Raw genomic sequence first — 18,604 nt, 5'->3', positions numbered from 1 at the left:
CGTCGAGTCGGCCCCGACTCATAGCGACCCCTCCTTGGGTTTCCAAGGCAGTATCACTACGGAAGTAGGATTGCCCAACCTTCCTTCCGAGGAGTGACTGGTGGGTTTGAACCGCCAGCCTTCTGGTTAGCAGTCAAGTGCTTTAGCCACTATGCTACCAGAGCTCCTAAGATAGCCATAGCTGTATTTATTAACTACAGTGAAACCTATGAGAGCTAGAATTCAGTGGGGCTGCTTTGTTTTTCTGGGTCTGGGTCTGGTTTTCCACCTTTGACAGGGTGCAGCCTTATCACTTTTCTGTTTTTTATTCATGGAAAATATTTGAGTTTTCCCTTTCTAACAGGATTCTGCCTTACACAAGTTCTAGCTTTCACAGGTTTTACTATACTCTGTACAACATAAACAATTTGAACAATATTCTTTATTAATTCTAATTTGAGTTCCCAGAAGTCATGTTTAATGTTCTCTGCCCATTAATAAATTACAATTAAAATGCCCATTTACTGAGCACTGTGAAGGCCTCAATGAACTGAAAAATAGTTCTTAAGGAGTCTAATGTAAATCCAGGTGCTGTATATATGCCCAAGTCTACCCAGCTGCAGTATGGATGATTCAAGGGCCCTTACATGAGCCTTAGTCAAACCTCAAAAGAAATCAACATGAGGCTACAGGTGATTCACACTTAAGTATACACCCAGGTTTATTAAAAAAGAAAAAAAAAAAAAAGCGCTTTCCAGACTCAAAAAGTTTGCGTGCCAGTGCCTTTTGTGGAAGAAAGGAAAAATAAACATTCTTCCAATTCTACATATTTACTTCTCTTTACCAAAAAGAGTAGTGGAATACACTGACATGGTGACACACATTAGAAATTTGAGCAACTTTTGATGAAAGATGTAGGAAAACAATGCTGGTATTTTGTAAAATCATGATGCCTTGGGAAAATTTATAGAGCTTAAGACATCCTCACTTTCCTCTAAGGAAGTTAAAAGACGACGACTAACTTTGCATACATGCATCCTAAAAACACTGTAGGCATCTTTCTACAATTCTTAGCTCAAAGAATTAAACATTTATTGATTTTAATTTATCCACTGCCTTTTGTTACAAGGAAGTATAGTATAATAATTAAAGGCAAGAACCTAGAGTCAGCTACCTGGATTCAAATTCTGATTCTAATTGTAATGTGACTATGTAAAGTCTCTTTGAGCTTCAACTTTCTCATGTGTAAAATGGAGAGGATATAGTTGGAACATATGATTAGCACTCATTAATGTTAACTATTATTACTTCCTCTATCACTGTGTTTCTTACTCAGGTTTTAACTAAAGTTCCAAACAGGCAATAATATTCATACATAATACTGGTAATCTTAAGTAGTACTTACTACGTACCACGTCCACCACTCCTCTGTCAGTTTCTCATACTCTAGTGGCTTATCTGTTGCCATGATGCTGGAAGTTATGCAATGGGTATTTCAAATACCAGCAGGGTCACACATGGTGGACAGGTTTCAACAGAGCTTCCAGACAAAGACAAACTACATAGAAAAGCCTAGATATCTTCATCTGAAAATTAGCCAATGAAAACCCTATCAATCACAAGAATGTCTTGTCCAATATCATGCTAGATGAGCCCTCTGGATGGAAACTACTCAAAATACACTGTGGCCACAATGTACTTGAGCCTATCAACAACTGTGAAGATGGCAAAGGACTGAGAAACATTTCCTTCTTTTTCACATGGGGTAGCCATGAGTTGGAGCTGACTGGACAGCAACTGACACCAATAACATGTCCCAGGTATTCTTCTAGGTAGTTTACAAATTGTAACTCACATAATTCTAACAACTGGCTTTTGAGGTAGGCATTATTTTCCAGATGAAAATGCTGAGGTGGAGAGATTAAGTTACCTCCCAAGATCACAACTAACAAATGGCAGGCAGAACTCAGTCCATGCCCTTAATCCCTACTCTTGATGCTTTTTGAAGAAAGCAGTTTCAAAAAATCTCTTAACATTGTAATTTATATAAAAGAGAACTCTATACATATTATAAATTCAGTGAATATATATTGTATATAGGTAACATTTTACCTGCAACCAAAAAGAATGAGACAAAAAAAATAAAACAACAACAACAAAAAACCAGATAAACCACAAGTAACTTTTCCCACAACTAATGTTTTAGGAAACCACAGAAAGAAATAAGTTCTGTCTTCCAATTTTTTTTATATCTTAGGTCACCTAGGCCATCACTTCACAACTGTTTATTGACTAGAACCACTAGTGAGCAGCCTCACTTCCACAGCCCATGGGAAATCCCACCTCTATCTGCCATACACAGCCAACAACTGTGAACAACGGCTACGATACAGCACTGGTCAGTATTCAATCCCAACTCCAAAACTCTAGTATAGCATCAGATGTCTCCGGTGGGAGCACGTAACTCCATAAAAGAAGTCATCCTCCAAGCCCCATCTTTAGAAATATCACTGACTTCAAATAGGTTGATGATGTTAAGGGCCAGAAGACTGGTTAATTGGTGAACTAACTAAACTAGTTAATGAAATAAAACTTTTATCAATGACTATAAAACTGTTCCATGGCAACTGTAATCCTGCCCTGAGGCCTAAAAGTAAAAACAACTATAAACACTTTTCTTAAGATTAACACTTGTTCTTAAAGAATAACTTTAGATAGAGTACCACAAACAAATAATGGCTAGAAATATTCACTTGAAATTTGGATAAAGTAAAACCACAGGTAAATGCATTTTACCCTTTTCCTTTGTAGCTTTTTTCATGCTTACGTTTAAAAACACTACAATATGTTTCAAAACAGTTGTAACATTCATCAACTGCCATAGACCTAATTATTACAACAAATGGGATATTTACCAGAGAGAGTGATTGAATATTCTCATAAGTCTTTTCAGATTCTAAATTATGTTTCAACTCCATAAACTTGCTGATTTTGCATTTATACACACGTGGCAAACAATAACCAAAAACCAAACCCACTGCTATCAAGTTGTTTCTGACTCATAGCAACCTTTCAGGACTGAGTAGAACTGCCCCTCAGGGCTTCCAAGGCTGTAAATCTTCATGGGAAGCAAAATGTCCTATCTTTCTCCCACGGAGTGGCTGGTGAGTTCAAACATCTGACATTTTAGTTAGCAGCCAAGTGCTTTAACCATTGTGCCACTAGGGCTCCTTGAGGTAAACAGTATTTCTTTAATCCAGCCACAAGAAAATTGTGATTTACTTATCAGGAAAACTGAAATTTGTACAATGAGGTACTAGGACATTCTTATCAGAAGGACTGAAATGAAAAAGATTGATAATACCAAGGCTTGGCAAGGATGTGAAGCAACTGAAATTAACATACACTGCCTGTGGGAGTGCAAATTGGAGCAATCACTTGGGAAGACTGGCAGTATTTATTTAAGCCGAACATATGCATACCAAACAAACACATTTAAGCCCAAACAACATGAAGTGTGGGGGAGAGGTAGTGAGGAATAGAGGCCCAGGGAGAGTGCTACAAAGAGCACATAGAGCTAATGAGAGTCAACAGAGAGCAAGCTGTACTGCCCCTGACAAAAATAAGGCCCAAAAGATCATAAAGGATTGATAGAAGACCCTCTGTCCAAAGCAAAAGAGGCAGGGTGGCACCAAAGGCCATAGTGAAGGTCACATGAAGCAACAGGGAAAAATGGCATCCAAAAGAAACCAGAACTACTGACTACTCACTAGTGGTTGACAGCACTTCAGTTGACAACTGTGATGGTTATGTTTGTGTGTCAACTTGGCTAGGCCTGGTTGAGTGGCTGGGCAACTGGATGTAGTATTTCCAATGGTGAGAGTGGTAATCAACTCCATGGCGGAATCTACTGGGAGCAGCTGAGTAGCTGCCTTTGGGATATGGTCTGCTTCCTGTATATAAGGAGAAGCTTTAAGAATGGTCTCTAGCCTATGGCACGCCTGGACCCTGCATGTAGCCGTGTCGTTGCTCAGCAGCCTGCTATGCTCTGCCGACCTTGGGACTTACACAATGGACTTTGGACTGTGCATTTTTACTTGTCATCTTGGGGTTTCTCAGCCTCAGCAGCCAGCAGCTGTCTGAGTGAAGAAAAGCCTCTAGCTCCAGTGGGCCAGGAACAGGAGGCAGAGCTGGACCCCAAGGTTGAGGGGCTTTTACTCAGCCCCTAGAGCCTGGCACTTTGAACTTGGACTTAAAGCCTCCAAATTGTAAGAATAAACTCCTGTTTGTTAAGGCCATCCCATTTGTGGTATATTTCTTGTCAGAGCGGCACTAGGTAACCAGAACAACAACCAACATTTTAGAGAGTGAACTGTTACAGATAAGAGATTATTCTTGACAGCATTGGCCAGAAACTGGTCAGAGCTCAGCTAAGAAAGCAGGTTCTGCCCTGTACTCTCTTCCTTGTTTTGCTTCTCCATTGAGAGGTGTTAGATGAAGCTGCGTGCTCACCTGAACCTGGCAAGGCTTTAGTCCTGACACTCAACCCTCAGAGGTCTGGTTGCCTGCCTTCTTCTTCTGTTAATTGAAGGCCTTTCTGTTACATATAGAAGAGTGTTTTCATGTCAGGGAGCCTGACACTGCCTGTTTAGCCTAGGGGATAGCTCCAGATTGCTGGCCAGGAGTACACCACATGTTACTGAAATGAAGGCTACCTCTCCAAAGGCAGCAATAGTTTAAATCGTGTCTCAAAGATGTAGCATGGTCTATTCAACTTTAGTAGCTTCAACCATTTCAAGACCAAGAGCAATTTTCTCTTTTTCAATCTGAGCCCAAAACAGGGAGAAGAAGAAAACTCAAGCTAGAGAAACACCATCATCTCAACTTCATAGTTGGCAATATAATCACCCCCCAACGCCTTTCTCCCCCCCAAAAAAACTCTAAACATGTCTTCTGGAGTTCATTCAGTTATGAAGAAATCATTTGTAATGGATTTTACAGTTGTCTTTCCCCCACTTGCCAAAAAAGAGTGTGATTATTATTCTGTCTCAATTAAAACATTTTAATTATGACATTAAACTGCATAATTTTCACTTGAAGGAAATGTAAGTATAATAATACTATATAAATCTCAAGGATGAGGGTAAAAAAAATCAACTTAAAAGACTACAAACAGAAAAAACTAAATTCAATTTAAAAAGCATCTCAAAACCATGAATTTAAGAGCTGCCTTACCTGACGAACAAAACTATTTGAGGTAGTGTCAGATGAAGTGCTCCCGTCCGATCCTTTAAATCTGTTTTTCCTTCTAGCTCCTTTTCCATATGACTACAAAAAAAAAAATAAAGGAAAAAATAAAGACAAATGAGATTATTATTAGACTCTCTCGCAGGAATCTAGCTTAGATAATACGCCAAAAATCAAAACAATGAATAAATTTCCATCGCATGGGCATCATTAGAAAGTTATTATTCGGATTACAAAAAAATTTATTTCAAACTAGAAAATATGCAGGGAAGAGAGGTTTCTACACAAAGAAATTACTAACTGATGAATTAAAACAATTTATGGTATTTGTAAATATGTTAGCAGCCATGAGGCAAAAGCCACTAAAAATCAAGCATTTCAAAATAAGCATTTAAGCATGGAAAGTTAAAGCAAGGTGAATTGTTTTACTAATAAGAGTAGGCTAAGCACAAACATTGACAGACTTGCTTTTTGTATTATACTACAGTTTACATTAAAAGGACTAAGAATAAACTCTATGAATCTCTGTTTAAGTCCAGACACAGATAAAGTTATTGCAAATATTCAATATTAAAATACAAGTGACAAATAGCTCAATACTGATCTCTGGAGATAAATATACAGTTTGGAATCTTGATGCTAGCAGGCCATGAGCAAATTTCTTAACCTCTCCAAGTATCAGTCTTTTTGGCTTTAAAGGGGGGATATTATACTTCACAGTGTTGTTGCAAGTATTACATGAAAGTATATATCAAAAGCATTTAGTATAAAACTTAGCACATGGTAAGGGCTCAGAAAGGCCATATAAAAATATTATAATCACATTAGGCTTGGAAGAGTGGGGATAAATTGGGCTAAAGTGTACAATATGTTCAGAATTATTAGATTCAGAGAGATTTCATTATAGAATTTATAAAATTTATTTTTTGAAAGTAACCACATTCGGGTTTTGAAAATGCTACTTGGTTATGTTTTATATATTCACATGGTTTTCATTAAAATGGAAATATCTTATAAACTGTAATATACATAGCACTTGGGCAAGTGAAAAAATCTAGTACAAACATTTGTGTTATGAGTAATTTAGAGGACTTTGCAATCAGTAAGAGAATGATATAATCTTAAAGCAAAAACAAAAAATCTTAAATAAGTTTGTTCTCTTCCAAGTATCTAGGGGATTTATATAATGCAAATGTGTTTCCATGGCATTTAATTAACTCTCAACTTCAGAAAAGGAAAGATTATCTGGGCTGCACTTTCATAATGTTACATACAAGGTTCTCCTCACTTAACAGCTTATTCTTCTTACTTACGTAAACATTATTCAGTACACTCTTGAAAAATAACATCCTTTCAACAATTTTGTATCTTTTCCAATTATTTAAAGGTTTGGACAGAAGAAGTTTCTTCCAAGGCTCAAAAGAGCTAAAATAAAGTATAAAATTTTTTTTAAAGTATAAAAATTTTACATGATTCCATATGAAAAAATACTTATTACCTTGAAAGCAGTTTTGAGGCCCATTATTGTCCCTTGAGGGGGGCAAACTATGTCAAATGCTTTACTTATCTTCAAGAAAAGTATACATTATCTTTGAGAAAAGAGATAAGGTAAGTCATCTCATCACCCATGTGTTATTCCAGTACGTTTTGAAATAGGTGGAGAAGAGTGTCTTTGAAATTCTATCATTGTAATTGGTTTCAGCTTTTTTTTTTACAATTCAGTTGCTTTGCTGTATATTTTGTTTCCTAACTGCTCACAATTGCACACATGGGCCCTGTGACAGCTATATAATGTTTAAAACATTTATTCCCATATCAAGTCATAGCCCTCGGCAGGAAGTTAAAACCCAATCCTATAGAGTTGATTCTGACTCAGTGACTTCATGCACAGTTAGAGTAGAACTGTGCTCCACAGGGTTTTTGATGCCTGGGAGTCACAAACGATTTGTCCTCAACTACTAACAGGAAGATTGGCAGTTAGAACCCACCTAGCAGTGACGAGGTCTGGCAATCTACTTCTGTCCTGATTATAGGCAAGAAAACTCTACACAACACACACACACAAAAAAAAAACACGGGGTCACCATGAGTTGGAATCCATTCAACAGCAGTGGGGTTGAATTTTTGTTCATCTGTTTAATCTTATGAAAGTAGATTGTATTTCTTCCACAGCACCACTGGGTGGATTCAAACCACCAATCTTTCGTTTAGTAACTGAGTGCAAACCAAGTCTCATCAACTTTTTCAAGTCCCTGGGAACGCGGTACATTAAAATTTTACTTCAGGTATACTTAGCAATACCCATTCAACTTACAGATGACACAGAACTATTACAGTTTTCAACTGTACTGCGACACAGTTTGCACACTAAGAATCCATGGCACAACAAATGATGTGGAAAGTGTTGGTTGTTTTGAGGAAAATATTGTCCTTCAGCCAGTTAAATTTATGAGGGGTAGTTTGTTGAAAGTTAACTTGTTCTTGCCTTAATAGTGTCATGTTGTTGTCGTTATGTGCTGTGGAGTCGGCCCCAACTCACAGCGACCCCTCCTTGGGTTGCTAAGGCAGTATCACTATGGAAGTAGAGTGCCCAACCTTTCTTTCGAGGAGTGGCTGGTGGTTTTGAACCGCCGGCCTTCTGGTTAGCAGTCAAGTGCCTTAAGCACTATGCTACCAGACAGCAAACCCCTATTCATCTTGAATCATTTTTATTAACAACCAAAATAGATATGCTTAAGTATACCTCTATTCTGCTATTTTACTAATTTCAGTAATAATTTATCTTCTATACCCATTCTTTTTTATTTTATTTTTTTAAGGTGTAGACAGACTACTCAAGGACTACGTTTTTATAACAATATCCTGGACCCACAAAAAAAATTAAGTTAAAAACTTTATCTTTTGGAATCTAATAGCTTATTTTTCTGTACTTTAAAAAATGTTAGTGAAAAGTTATACTATCATTATAAAATTAAGTTTCCTTTAATTCAATGCATATTTAAAATTTAATCCATTTTTCAGTACTAGCTTGTTATTTTAATTACTGTATATCCTTGAAAGTAAAGACTAGAGTATTTCATTTGAAATGGAAAAATAAGCAAAGGCCAAACATCCCATTTTGATTCTCTAAGGAGCTCTGGTAGCGTAATGCCTAAGGCACCTGACTATTAACCAGAAGGCTGGCAGTTCAAACCCACCAGCCACTCCTCGGAAGGAAGATGGGGCAATCTACCTCTGTAGTGATACTGCCTCAGAAACCCAAGGAGGGGTGGCTATGAGTCAGGTTCGACTCAATGGCATCTAACAGCAACAACACCACCACTGCTGCTCTAGCAGAAAATGCCACAAATGGGTGGCCTGAACAAAAAGGGATTTATTCTTACAGTTTAGGAGGCTAGAAGTCCAGTTCAAAGTGCCAGCTCTAGGGGCTGGGTAAAAGCCCCTCAAAGTTAGGCTTTTGCCTCTTGCTCCTGGCCCACTGGAACTGGAGGCATCTTTTAACTCAGGCAGTTGCTGGCTGTTGAGGCTGACAAACCCAGGGTCAACAAGTAAAATAGCACAGTCCCAAGATTATCAAGCAACATGGCAGGCCACAAGTTCAAGTCCAGAAAGAGTCCCAAGATGAGCAGACAACACAGCAGGCCATTCACTGATGACTCGACCATATGCAGTATCTAAATGTAAATGTACCAAGCAGCTTAAGACCTTTCTCAATGTCTTCTAATACACTGGAAGCAGACCACATCCCTAAGGCAGCTGCTCACAGTGGATTTCACCATGGAGTTGATTACTAGTCTCATCATGGGGAATAACTACATCCAGCTGCCCAGCCACTCAAAACCAGGCCCAGCCAAGTTGACACATATGCTTAACTACCACATCTCCTAATTGAAAATAGACAGGTAAAATAAAATATTCAAATAAGTTGACTAAATTTGGAAAAGAATAATTTGCTTAGTTAACTTCAGATGTAGCTACTATGATGCTCAATGGTTTTTCTGAGTTTTTTTTTTTTTGGCAACAATGCCCTTTTTTCCGATATATGAAACAGATAACAATCAAGCAGCCTAGGGTGTAGGAAGGCAAAGAGAGGGAAGAAATGGTGTTCAGCTTGGTCAGAATGCAAAGTGTTAGTGTAAGATTCTCCCTGACACACACAGAGCCCTAGTCGTCCTTAGAACACAGTCAAAAAAAAGTCACTAATTTCCATTTATTGCCTATCAGCTATATGAAAGAAGAAGCCCGGGGGGCACAATGGTTAAGCACTTGGCAGCTAACTGAAAGGCTACCTGTCTGCTTCACAGGAGAAAGACCTGGAGCTCTGTTCCTGTGAAGATCACAGTCAAGAAAATTCTATGGGGCAGTTCTACTCTGTCACATGGGGTCACTATAAGGTCACTATCACAGGGTACAAAGGAGAAAGCTAAGGACAAACCTTGCCTCCTGCACAATTTACCTCCAGCTAGACTTGGAAAGAACTCTAAGCCAGGCCCAGTCCTTGTAAGTGGTATAATAGTTAATTTCATATCCCTGTAATTGTGAAAGTTAGGTTTATGCCAGGTACTACTTGCAGGATGTAGAGGCATCCCATAACAAAATTAAAGATGCCAACATCCTCCTACAAGGTTTAATATATTTTGTTCATCTTTTCTTTAAAGGGCCAACTATATACAGTTCAAGGGAATTAAATACAGCAATTAAAAAGAAAAAAAAAAAAAAAAACCTCACTGCTGTCGAGTCGGAGCCAACTCATAATGACCCCTCCTTGGATTTCCAAGGCAGTATCACTATGGAAGTAGATTACCCAATCTTCCTTCCGAGGAGTTTGAACTGCCAGCCTTCCAGTTAGCAGTCAAATGCCGTAGGCACTACACCACCAGCGCTCACTCCCAAATACAGCAATAGATAAATGAAATCTTTCCATGAAAATAAACAAAAAGTATGAAAAGATACATAAAACTACATGACTAATTAGATCTCAAATCACTCATCTAGTCAGATATAATACTATGAACTTTAATAAAACACACCCAGAAATTGATAGGCATGTTTTTAAAATTCTCCCATGCCCAATCAAGGAATAGAAAACAGTGAAAATACCAGAACAAAAATACCATTCAGGAGCAAAGTGATGGTGGTTAGGTTTTTACAAAACAAAAAATACAGGACCTGTGACCACTATGTTTGAAGACAGCACAAGACAACTTGTAACACAGACATAACATTTCTGGAAAACAGTGTTAACTTGATCAAGAGCCACGGGAAAACTGCTGCTGCTCTTTCTAGATAAAGCTCCTTGCTACAGCAATTCAGATGTTGCCATTATCAGGCTGTTATTACTATACCGTGCTTAAAAAGCATCTGGCAAACTCAGCTGGGGAGGAACCAACTGGGCTCTGTTGCTAGGAGCAAAACAAACAAGCCCTCTGGTTATTTTCAGGTATGACTGGAGGTGCCAGGTTACAATCTCTTTGCAGCCTAAATTGCTGAGATACTGCTCTTCTTTCTCATTCATTTCCTCTTCTGTCCCCACTTTATTCTCAGTCCCTTTCACCTGCTTCCCATCTACCTCGCCTTCATTCAGTATCCATTCAACTACTCTGTGAACTATTAGGGCTACAATTTAGAACTGGGCTGTCTAATAGAAAAATGAGGAAAGCCACATACAAAAAATGTTCTATAGCCATATAATACAGGTAAAAAAGCAACAGGTGAAATTAATTGTATATATTTTATTTAAGTGCATATATCATCGCAACATGTAATCAATATAAAAATTATTAATGAAACATCACATATTCTTTTTCAAACTAAGTTTTTGAAATCAGGTGTATATTTTATATTTATAGTCCATATCAAATTGGACTAGCCATATTTCAAGTATTCTATAACCCCATGTGGCAAGAGCTACTATACTTGGCAGGACAGATTTAGAGCTTTGGGTAGAGACTCCTAGTTTTGTACTTTTCTTGGGAGATAGACTGTGTCTGAAGTTGCAATAAAACTATCATTCAACGGGTTACCTAAAAAGCAATGCAATTTGCTCAAGTCAGAACTTCCCTGAATTTGCACTTAGATTGTTCCTTACTTTCATGTAAAAAATATTCCATGTTCTTTAGTACAGTGTGCTGGAGGGAAAGGCTGAAATGCATGAAGAAATCCCACTCCTAGGTGTCCAGGAGTATTGATAGAAAAAAGAAAATGGGTAGAGTCTGCAAATCTGCATGTTTTGCTCTGTTCAAACAAAATCTGCAATATAATCCAGAGACAAAAGAGAAAGGATTCTTAAATCAATATCTGTTTAGAGGTTCCATTTGTAAATGAAAATTTCATTTCCCAGTGGAATTACTATTACTCAGAGCCACAGAAAAAGGGGGTCCCTCCTCCTTTTTTTCCCCAAGCAGTTTCACTGATAGCCTGTTTTGCCCAGACAGATGAATTACATGGCTTTGCCAAGTTTCCCACAGCTCTATAATGTTAGGACTTATTAGATATAAAATGAATAAGACAATGTCCCTCTTGAACAACAGATGTGATATAAACACAATTCAAGTCAAATTGTTTTCATTTTTGAAAAGTAGAAAAAACAAAGAGATGAATGGTGATGCAGTTGAATATTTATACTTATCTCCTTACAAAATCCAATCCTTTTCGTCTCCTTCCAATTCCTATGGATTGAGTCTCTGAAATGTCTCATGCATAGAGCACTGGTGGTATTCATTATACCTACTTCTCATTTACTGGCCATTTCGTTATCTGATGTTTTGTATTTATAACAATAGTAAAAAAAAAAAAATCTACTATCCAACTATTTCATGCATTAACAACATACATCTAGCACTAACAAATGCTGAGGTGTGAGGTGAGAGTAACACTGGCCGTGATGGTTAAGGTTAATCATCAGCTTGGTTGGGCCATGCTTCTCAGGCGTTTGGCAGCAAGGTAATAATGAAATCAGGCAGTTATGTAATGTTGTAGTCATCCTTCATTTTGTTATCTGATGTGGTCATTGTCCATTTTTGCATAACATCAATTTTCACGTAATGACCTGTTCTTTGGAACCTAACTATGTCAAGAAGTGAGAAGCGGATATATTAGTTTAGGCCTTATTATCTCGCTTGCCCATCCAAACTGTTATATCAACCTTCCCTCTGGCAGCTCCAGCTCTGTACTCCAGAGGCTCTGAGCTACCTTACAGAAATACGCAAGGGAATCTTCTGAATGACGGCTTGTGTGGCTCCATTGTTGAATACTATTGAATATGCTTGAACATGGTTGTCTGCTGTTAAGAAGGCTGCTCTTGTTGTCAGTTGCCATGAGTCAATTATAACTCAAGGTGACCCCATGTGTGCAGAGTAGAGCTGCTCCATAAGGTTTTCAAGGCTGGGACTTTCAGAAACATGTCTCCAATCCCGTTTTCTGAGGTGCCTCCGGATGAGTGTTGAACCATCAACCTCTCCACTAGCAGTCAAACACGTAACGAATTGAGCCACCCAAGCACTCCTGTTAATACTACAAATTCTAAAGCCTCCATGACGTGGCCTCAAATTGCCTTGTCAGTCTTATTCCTAACTGTGCCCAATCCCTATCTTCCTCTCTTTTCAAACTAGAGATTGTAACTGTTTGCTATGAAGTTTCTAATTTCTGTGGCTTTGCTTTATGTGTGGCCCCTCAATACCTCTAAAAACCACTCTCCAATTCTGACCTCTCCTTCAAATCTCTTCTCAAATGCCAGCTCTTCCATGAAGTCCTAACATATCACTCCAAACAGAATACGCCTAATCCTTTGAAACGATTTAACATTCTGCACTTCTCTTAAAGTCCCATGTCATACAATTGTTCCACATTTTTCATATTTGCAGCTACTGGAGCACAAGGTTTTTGAAGGCAGAAATTGTATTTTCTCACATTTGAATAATTTCACATTGCAGCTGCCCAATTTTGTGTTAGTTATTAATTAATACACAATTAATAACGTGATGACTTACGTTTAATTACATAAATCACTAAATAAATCAGTATCTCCTATCTGAACGTAGTCATGCCTTATATTATCCCTAACTATGGCCTCCAGGAATTCAATTGTTATGACCAAAATAAAAGCTTTAAAAATCTCACAAGGAAGATAAAGAAAGAAGGTCTAAAAGATCTTTCCTCTGTCAATATTCAAGATTTTCATCCTGGAATAACTAAGATTTCTGAACACATGTTTCATTCTCATCTTACCTGGCAAGCATCTAGAGAAAAATCAGAAGTCTAGAACAAATGTGGAATGTTTTGGTAAGAATTCAGATCCTCTGGCAGAGCTAGATATGGAAATGCAGGTGGTTAGTTAACTGTCCCCACTCTGCTGGTGAAGCTAAACAGCCCAAGGCAAACAAAATCTAGCTGGTTTACCCAGATGAAAAAAAAAAGGGGGGGGGGATTTCTAAACACAAGTTCTTGGTTTCTGCATTCTTTCCCCATCTCAAATCAAGGTGGATTATATGTTTCAAGTTAGCATGTTAATTTCCCAGTAGTAAAAGGAAGTTTAATAAAGCTTGGCTATTATGCCACTGGAGTCACCCTAATTACAGTTATCAAAATATCCACAGTAGTCCATTTCCACTACCTATCTCCCCCCCAAAAAAAAAACCACCACCAAAAGAAACAAAACAAACACTTGTAAATTTTATTACGTTTTCTCACCCTTGCCCCTGTTACCATATTAAATGATATTCTTACATGCTCACTCTCTAGTGATCTTTCCACAATTTACAATCTGGCAAATGGAGGCTTGAAACTAACAAACTAAGATCGTTAAGAAGAGACATCTCTCCAAACAGATAACTGAAAATATAACCCTGACCTCTTCACATTACTCGCCATTTAGCCCACCTCTAGTTGCGTTTAGTTAAGTCATTTCCCTGCTGGGATAAAAGTTCAGGAACTCATTACGTGGCGACCTGAAGGTGTCTGTAATCCATTCTGTATCTGCCAAAGCTTTACATAAAAGCTACCTTACATTGCCCAAAGCCTACAAATGACATCTCCTATTTCACAAAGAGCAGCGAACCTGATTCCACCCCCCCCCCCAAAAAAAAACAGCGAATACTCATTAGAGACAAAGGCAGTGCTGGACCGTGAAATGGCTAACATTTCAGGAATAAAAAGAAAAACAAAAACTTTCTCCTCGTCAACTTGCTCTTGTTTTAAGAAAAGAGAACGAAGGGTCCACGCAAACCTCGACAAGTGCCCTGAAGGTATAGGAGTGTTTAAGGAGAGCTGTCCGGGTGGCGAATCTAAAGTCCCAGGTGCGGAAGGAAGGTGGTCTGGCTTTTCCGGAGCTAGGGGCAGAGAGCCCCCACCCACCTACCCTGTACAACTTTACTCCATCACCCCTCCCTTCAAAAAACAAACACACACACAAACCCTAAATCAATCCCCTCTCCTCCCACCCGGGCTCAGAGCTTGTCCAGAAATGTCCGCGTTGCAGAAAAAGCTGCGTGAGCGGAGCCCCCTCCCGCCTACCCGGACTCACGATCTTGAGCAGGTCCAGTCCACTCTCCTGGTTCATGTCTCTCCATGTGCCTCTCCCGGGAAGGGGCGAGGAGAGCTGACCAGAACAGCCAGGGAGAAGCCTCTGAAGACCGGGAGGTCTCCCCCGCTCTTTCCCACTTGCTTTTCGGGAGCAGCGAAAATGGAATCCGGAGAAGAGCCAAAGAAAGGCGAAAAAGGGCAGGGTCACTGGCGCCACGAGAGAAGTGTGTGGCAAACCATGAGGGAAAGAGGTGGCGGAGGAGACCCGGCAGGAGAGCGCTTCAAGTCTAGAGATCCTAGAAGAGCTCTGGGAGAGATGGAGGTCAGCACCCGAGCAGCTCACAAAGAAAGGAGAAAGCGTCGCGCTCACGCTACCTGTGCCGCTGCTCCTGGCGCCCCCGCGGGGGCTGCGTTATCCAGCAGTTCCATCTGGATCTCCTGCGCCACCGGCACTGCCGCCGCCGCTGTGGGAGGCGACTTGGACATGTCGCTTTGGACCATTGGCGAAAAGTCGGCTCAAAGAAAGCAACCAGCCCCTCTCAGAGGTTCTGTTCCTCCTCCTCGCCCCCTACACCCCCCTTCCGCACCGGGTGCAGCCCGGGGGCTCGGCCCGGGCACGCCGCGCAACGCTGCGCAGCGCCCCGCAGCGCCCCGGTGCTCCGCTCTGCGCTCTCTAGCTCTCAGAGCGCCGGACAGGGCTGTGCCATTTTGAAAAGCGAAAGGCTGGAGACCCCGGAGGCGCCGAGACGAGGTTGAGTAGCCAGTGAAGGGGTCTCCGCCCGCTTTGCAGTGGTGGCCAGGGGCCTCGCCAGCGCCGTTGCAGTCGGAGTGAGCGCTGAGCAGCGGCGGCTGAGCGCAGCGGCAGAAACAGGAGCTGCCGACGCTGGGAAGGTCCTCGCCTAGAGGGAGGGAGCTTGGGGAGCGCGAGCTCAGGGGGAGGCGCGTCGAAAATCGAGAGTGACAGGGCAACCGAAACGCCGCCGAAAAGTTCCTCTCAAGAGGCACGGGCCGCGTGGACTCAAACACAGCCGCTGCGCGTCCCCGTGGCACACTCGTTGGAAAGTTGTTCAAAGCCACGAAAGGGCAGCCTGTGCCCAGGAGGTTTCTTTCTCAGGCTACACAGTACAATTTCCACTTCTCCACAACCAGCTCTCAGGATCCTTCAGCTTCCTGGGGAGAACAGGTTGCTGACTTCCGAAGGGGTCCCAGGTGGAGTGATAGAAGTAACTCGGTTAGTCAATTGAAGGTCTTAAATCTGTGAAGGCCTCCCATAGCCCTTGAAAGCAAGTGTCTACAAAATGTCCCGCCAGTTGCAGGCACTTGATTTGTTAGTAATGAGGAGCTAGAAATGGAATAGGAATGATGAACTAAAGATTGGGATCCTACGGGAATCTGCAGCTTACCTCTTGAACTAGATCCAAATCCACTGCTTCCAAACCCGAGTTCGCATTTTATTTTTTTCTTTATAACTCCTGTTTATTTTAATCTTTGTGCTGATGCCAAACAGCACTACTTTCATCACAAAGTTGGACTGTTCTCTATGTGGTTGAGAAGCCTGAATTTCACATTTTGGACAAAGTAAGCACTCCTTTAAGACAACATTAAAATTAGATCACAAACTCTTAATGAAGGATAGCAGTCATAGCAAGAATGTTTCATCTACAACGTTCTACTCATCTATTCCTAGTAAACATTTTTATACTATAGAGTGAATCTCATTTCAAAAACTTTTACCAGTGGAAATCTCTGTAGAACAAGTTTCCTGGGTATCAGGTTGGTTGAGTTGTAGAATGTGTATATTTTGGTGTACTGAAATACACATACAGAAATTGAATACAAGTAAGCTTCAGCTGCCTTTTATTCTTTACTAAGATGTATTAAATTCTTATGGGATACAGCAATTGCTCTCAAAAGTAATAATAAGTATACATATTTTAAATCTGTCATCACCATACTCTGATTTGACCAGGCTTTAAGGAATAGGTTTTGGTATGGTTAGAGATTTAGGCATATCCAAAGTACCATAGATTTTCCTATTGCCATTTTTATTTAAATGTTACTGAATGTTAAACTGAACCAACAATGAAGTCTTTGTGATTAAAACAAAATGCCATTTTGAAAAGCACAGACTGCTGAACTGGGAGGCCTTGGCTTGGGATGTGGGTGGGTGGTGGACCAGAAAAAGGAGATAGGGGTGTGCTCAGTCTATTTTGCAATCATGGCTGGGAGTCTCCTCAGCACCCTGGATATGATTTAAAAAAAAAAAAAAAACTCATTTGTAATAATAATAAGCAGTAATTTTATATGTGTGCATGTACATATGTATGAAAATGCAAAATAAATTATATTTAAAAATTGAGATTTATAGTCTATTTTAGCTCCGTGATCTGTTGACAGAATATCATTCTTGGTCTCTTCTTTTTTAATTAAACTGTTAAGTTTTCAGGAGAGTGTGTTTACATCTCAGGGTAGCATAGACTAGACTGTTGGGAGCTCTAGTGGTGTAGTGCCTAAGGCATTTGACTGCTAACCATAAGACCGGCAGTTCAAACCCACCAGCCACTGCTCAGAAGTAGATTGGGCAATCTATTTCTATAGAGCTGCTTCCTTGGAAACCCAAGGAGGAGTCACTATGAGTCAAACCACTTCCACGGCAGAGAGTTTGGTTTGGTTAGACTAAACTATAAACTCTGTGTGGGTGAATATTCACCAGGGCACATCAGGAGTTCTTTCAATATTCAATCAATAAAGTATGAAGCTACCTTCTGTTGTATGTCACTGGACCAGGACAGGTAACTAAAACCAGGTCAACATCGTTTTGGAGCTTACTTACTGTCTAGTTAGTAAGCACTTCGAAGTCAATAATACACACTTGTGGAATGAAGGAATTAATTAATGAAGGATGAATTCTAACATGGTTAAAAAACAGCAGTTTTGATGAAACTTAGTGTTTTCCTGCCCGATCCTGCACCAGCTCCATGATCCTTGCTATATTTGAGCCCATTCTCGCAGCCACTGTGTCAATCCATCTCGTTGAAGGCCTTCCCCTCTTTCGTCGACCCTCCACCTTACCAAGCACGACATCCTTCTCCAGGGAATGGTCCCTTCTGACAACATGACCAAAATAGGTGAGACGAAATCTGGCCATTCTCGTTTCCAAGGAGCATTTCAGGTGCACTTCCTCCAGGACAGATCTGTTAGTTCTTTTAGCAGTCCATGGTACTTTCAGCATTCTTTACCAGCACCACAACTCAAAAGCACCAATTCTTCTTCAGCTTCCTTATTCATTGTCCAGCTCTCACGTGCATATGAGGCAACTGAAAATGTCATGGCTTGTGTCAAGCCCTTCTTAGTCCTCAAAGAGACATGTTTCTACTTGAAAGAGGTCCTTTGCAGCCAACTAGCCCAGTACTATACATCATCTAATGTCCTGACTGCTGCTTCCATTGGCGTTGATTGTAGAACCAAGCAAAGTCAAGTCCTTGACAACCTCAATCTCTTCTCCATTTATCGTGATGCTGCTTATAGTAACAGTTGTAAGGATTTTTATTTTCTTTATATTGAGATGTAATACATACTGCAGACTGTATTCTTCAATCTTCATCAGTAAGTGCCTCAAGTCATCCTCACTTTCAGCAATCAAAATTTCGTAGTCAGCATATCACAGGTTGTTAATGATTCTTCTTCCAATCTTGTTGCCACGTTCTTTTTCATACAGTCCAGCTTCTCAGATTATTTGCTCAGCATATGTTGTTGTTGTTGTTAAGTGCCGTCGAGTTGTTTCCGACTCGTAGCGACCCCATGCACAGCAAAACGAAACACTGCCCGATCCCACGCCAGCCCCACAATCCCTGCTATA

At 40.2% G+C, this 18,604-nt stretch overlaps 1 protein-coding gene across 1 annotated transcript in view; it reads right to left on the bottom strand.

The window, feature by feature from the left end:
• The window catches only part of CACNB2 (calcium voltage-gated channel auxiliary subunit beta 2), a 517,878-nt gene extending 502,632 nt beyond the window's left edge, over positions 1–15,246 (bottom strand). Inside the window, exons 1-2 of the mRNA XM_007936340.2 lie at positions 15,121–15,246; positions 5,215–5,307 (exon numbers count right to left, since the gene is read on the bottom strand). Of these exons, the coding sequence (XP_007934531.1) occupies positions 5,215–5,307; positions 15,121–15,246 (219 nt within the window). The remainder of the gene's footprint in view (positions 1–5,214; positions 5,308–15,120) is intronic.
• Positions 15,247–18,604: the final 3,358 nt, after the last annotated feature.

Source organism: Orycteropus afer, unplaced genomic scaffold (assembly GCF_000298275.1).
Source record: "Orycteropus afer afer isolate SDZICR_OR568_19922 unplaced genomic scaffold, OryAfe1.0 scaffold00035, whole genome shotgun sequence".
In the NCBI taxonomy this organism is placed as follows: domain Eukaryota; kingdom Metazoa; phylum Chordata; class Mammalia; order Tubulidentata; family Orycteropodidae; genus Orycteropus; species Orycteropus afer.
Note: the sequence above shows the minus strand (reverse complement) of the source record. Positions and strands in the feature narration are given on the sequence as shown.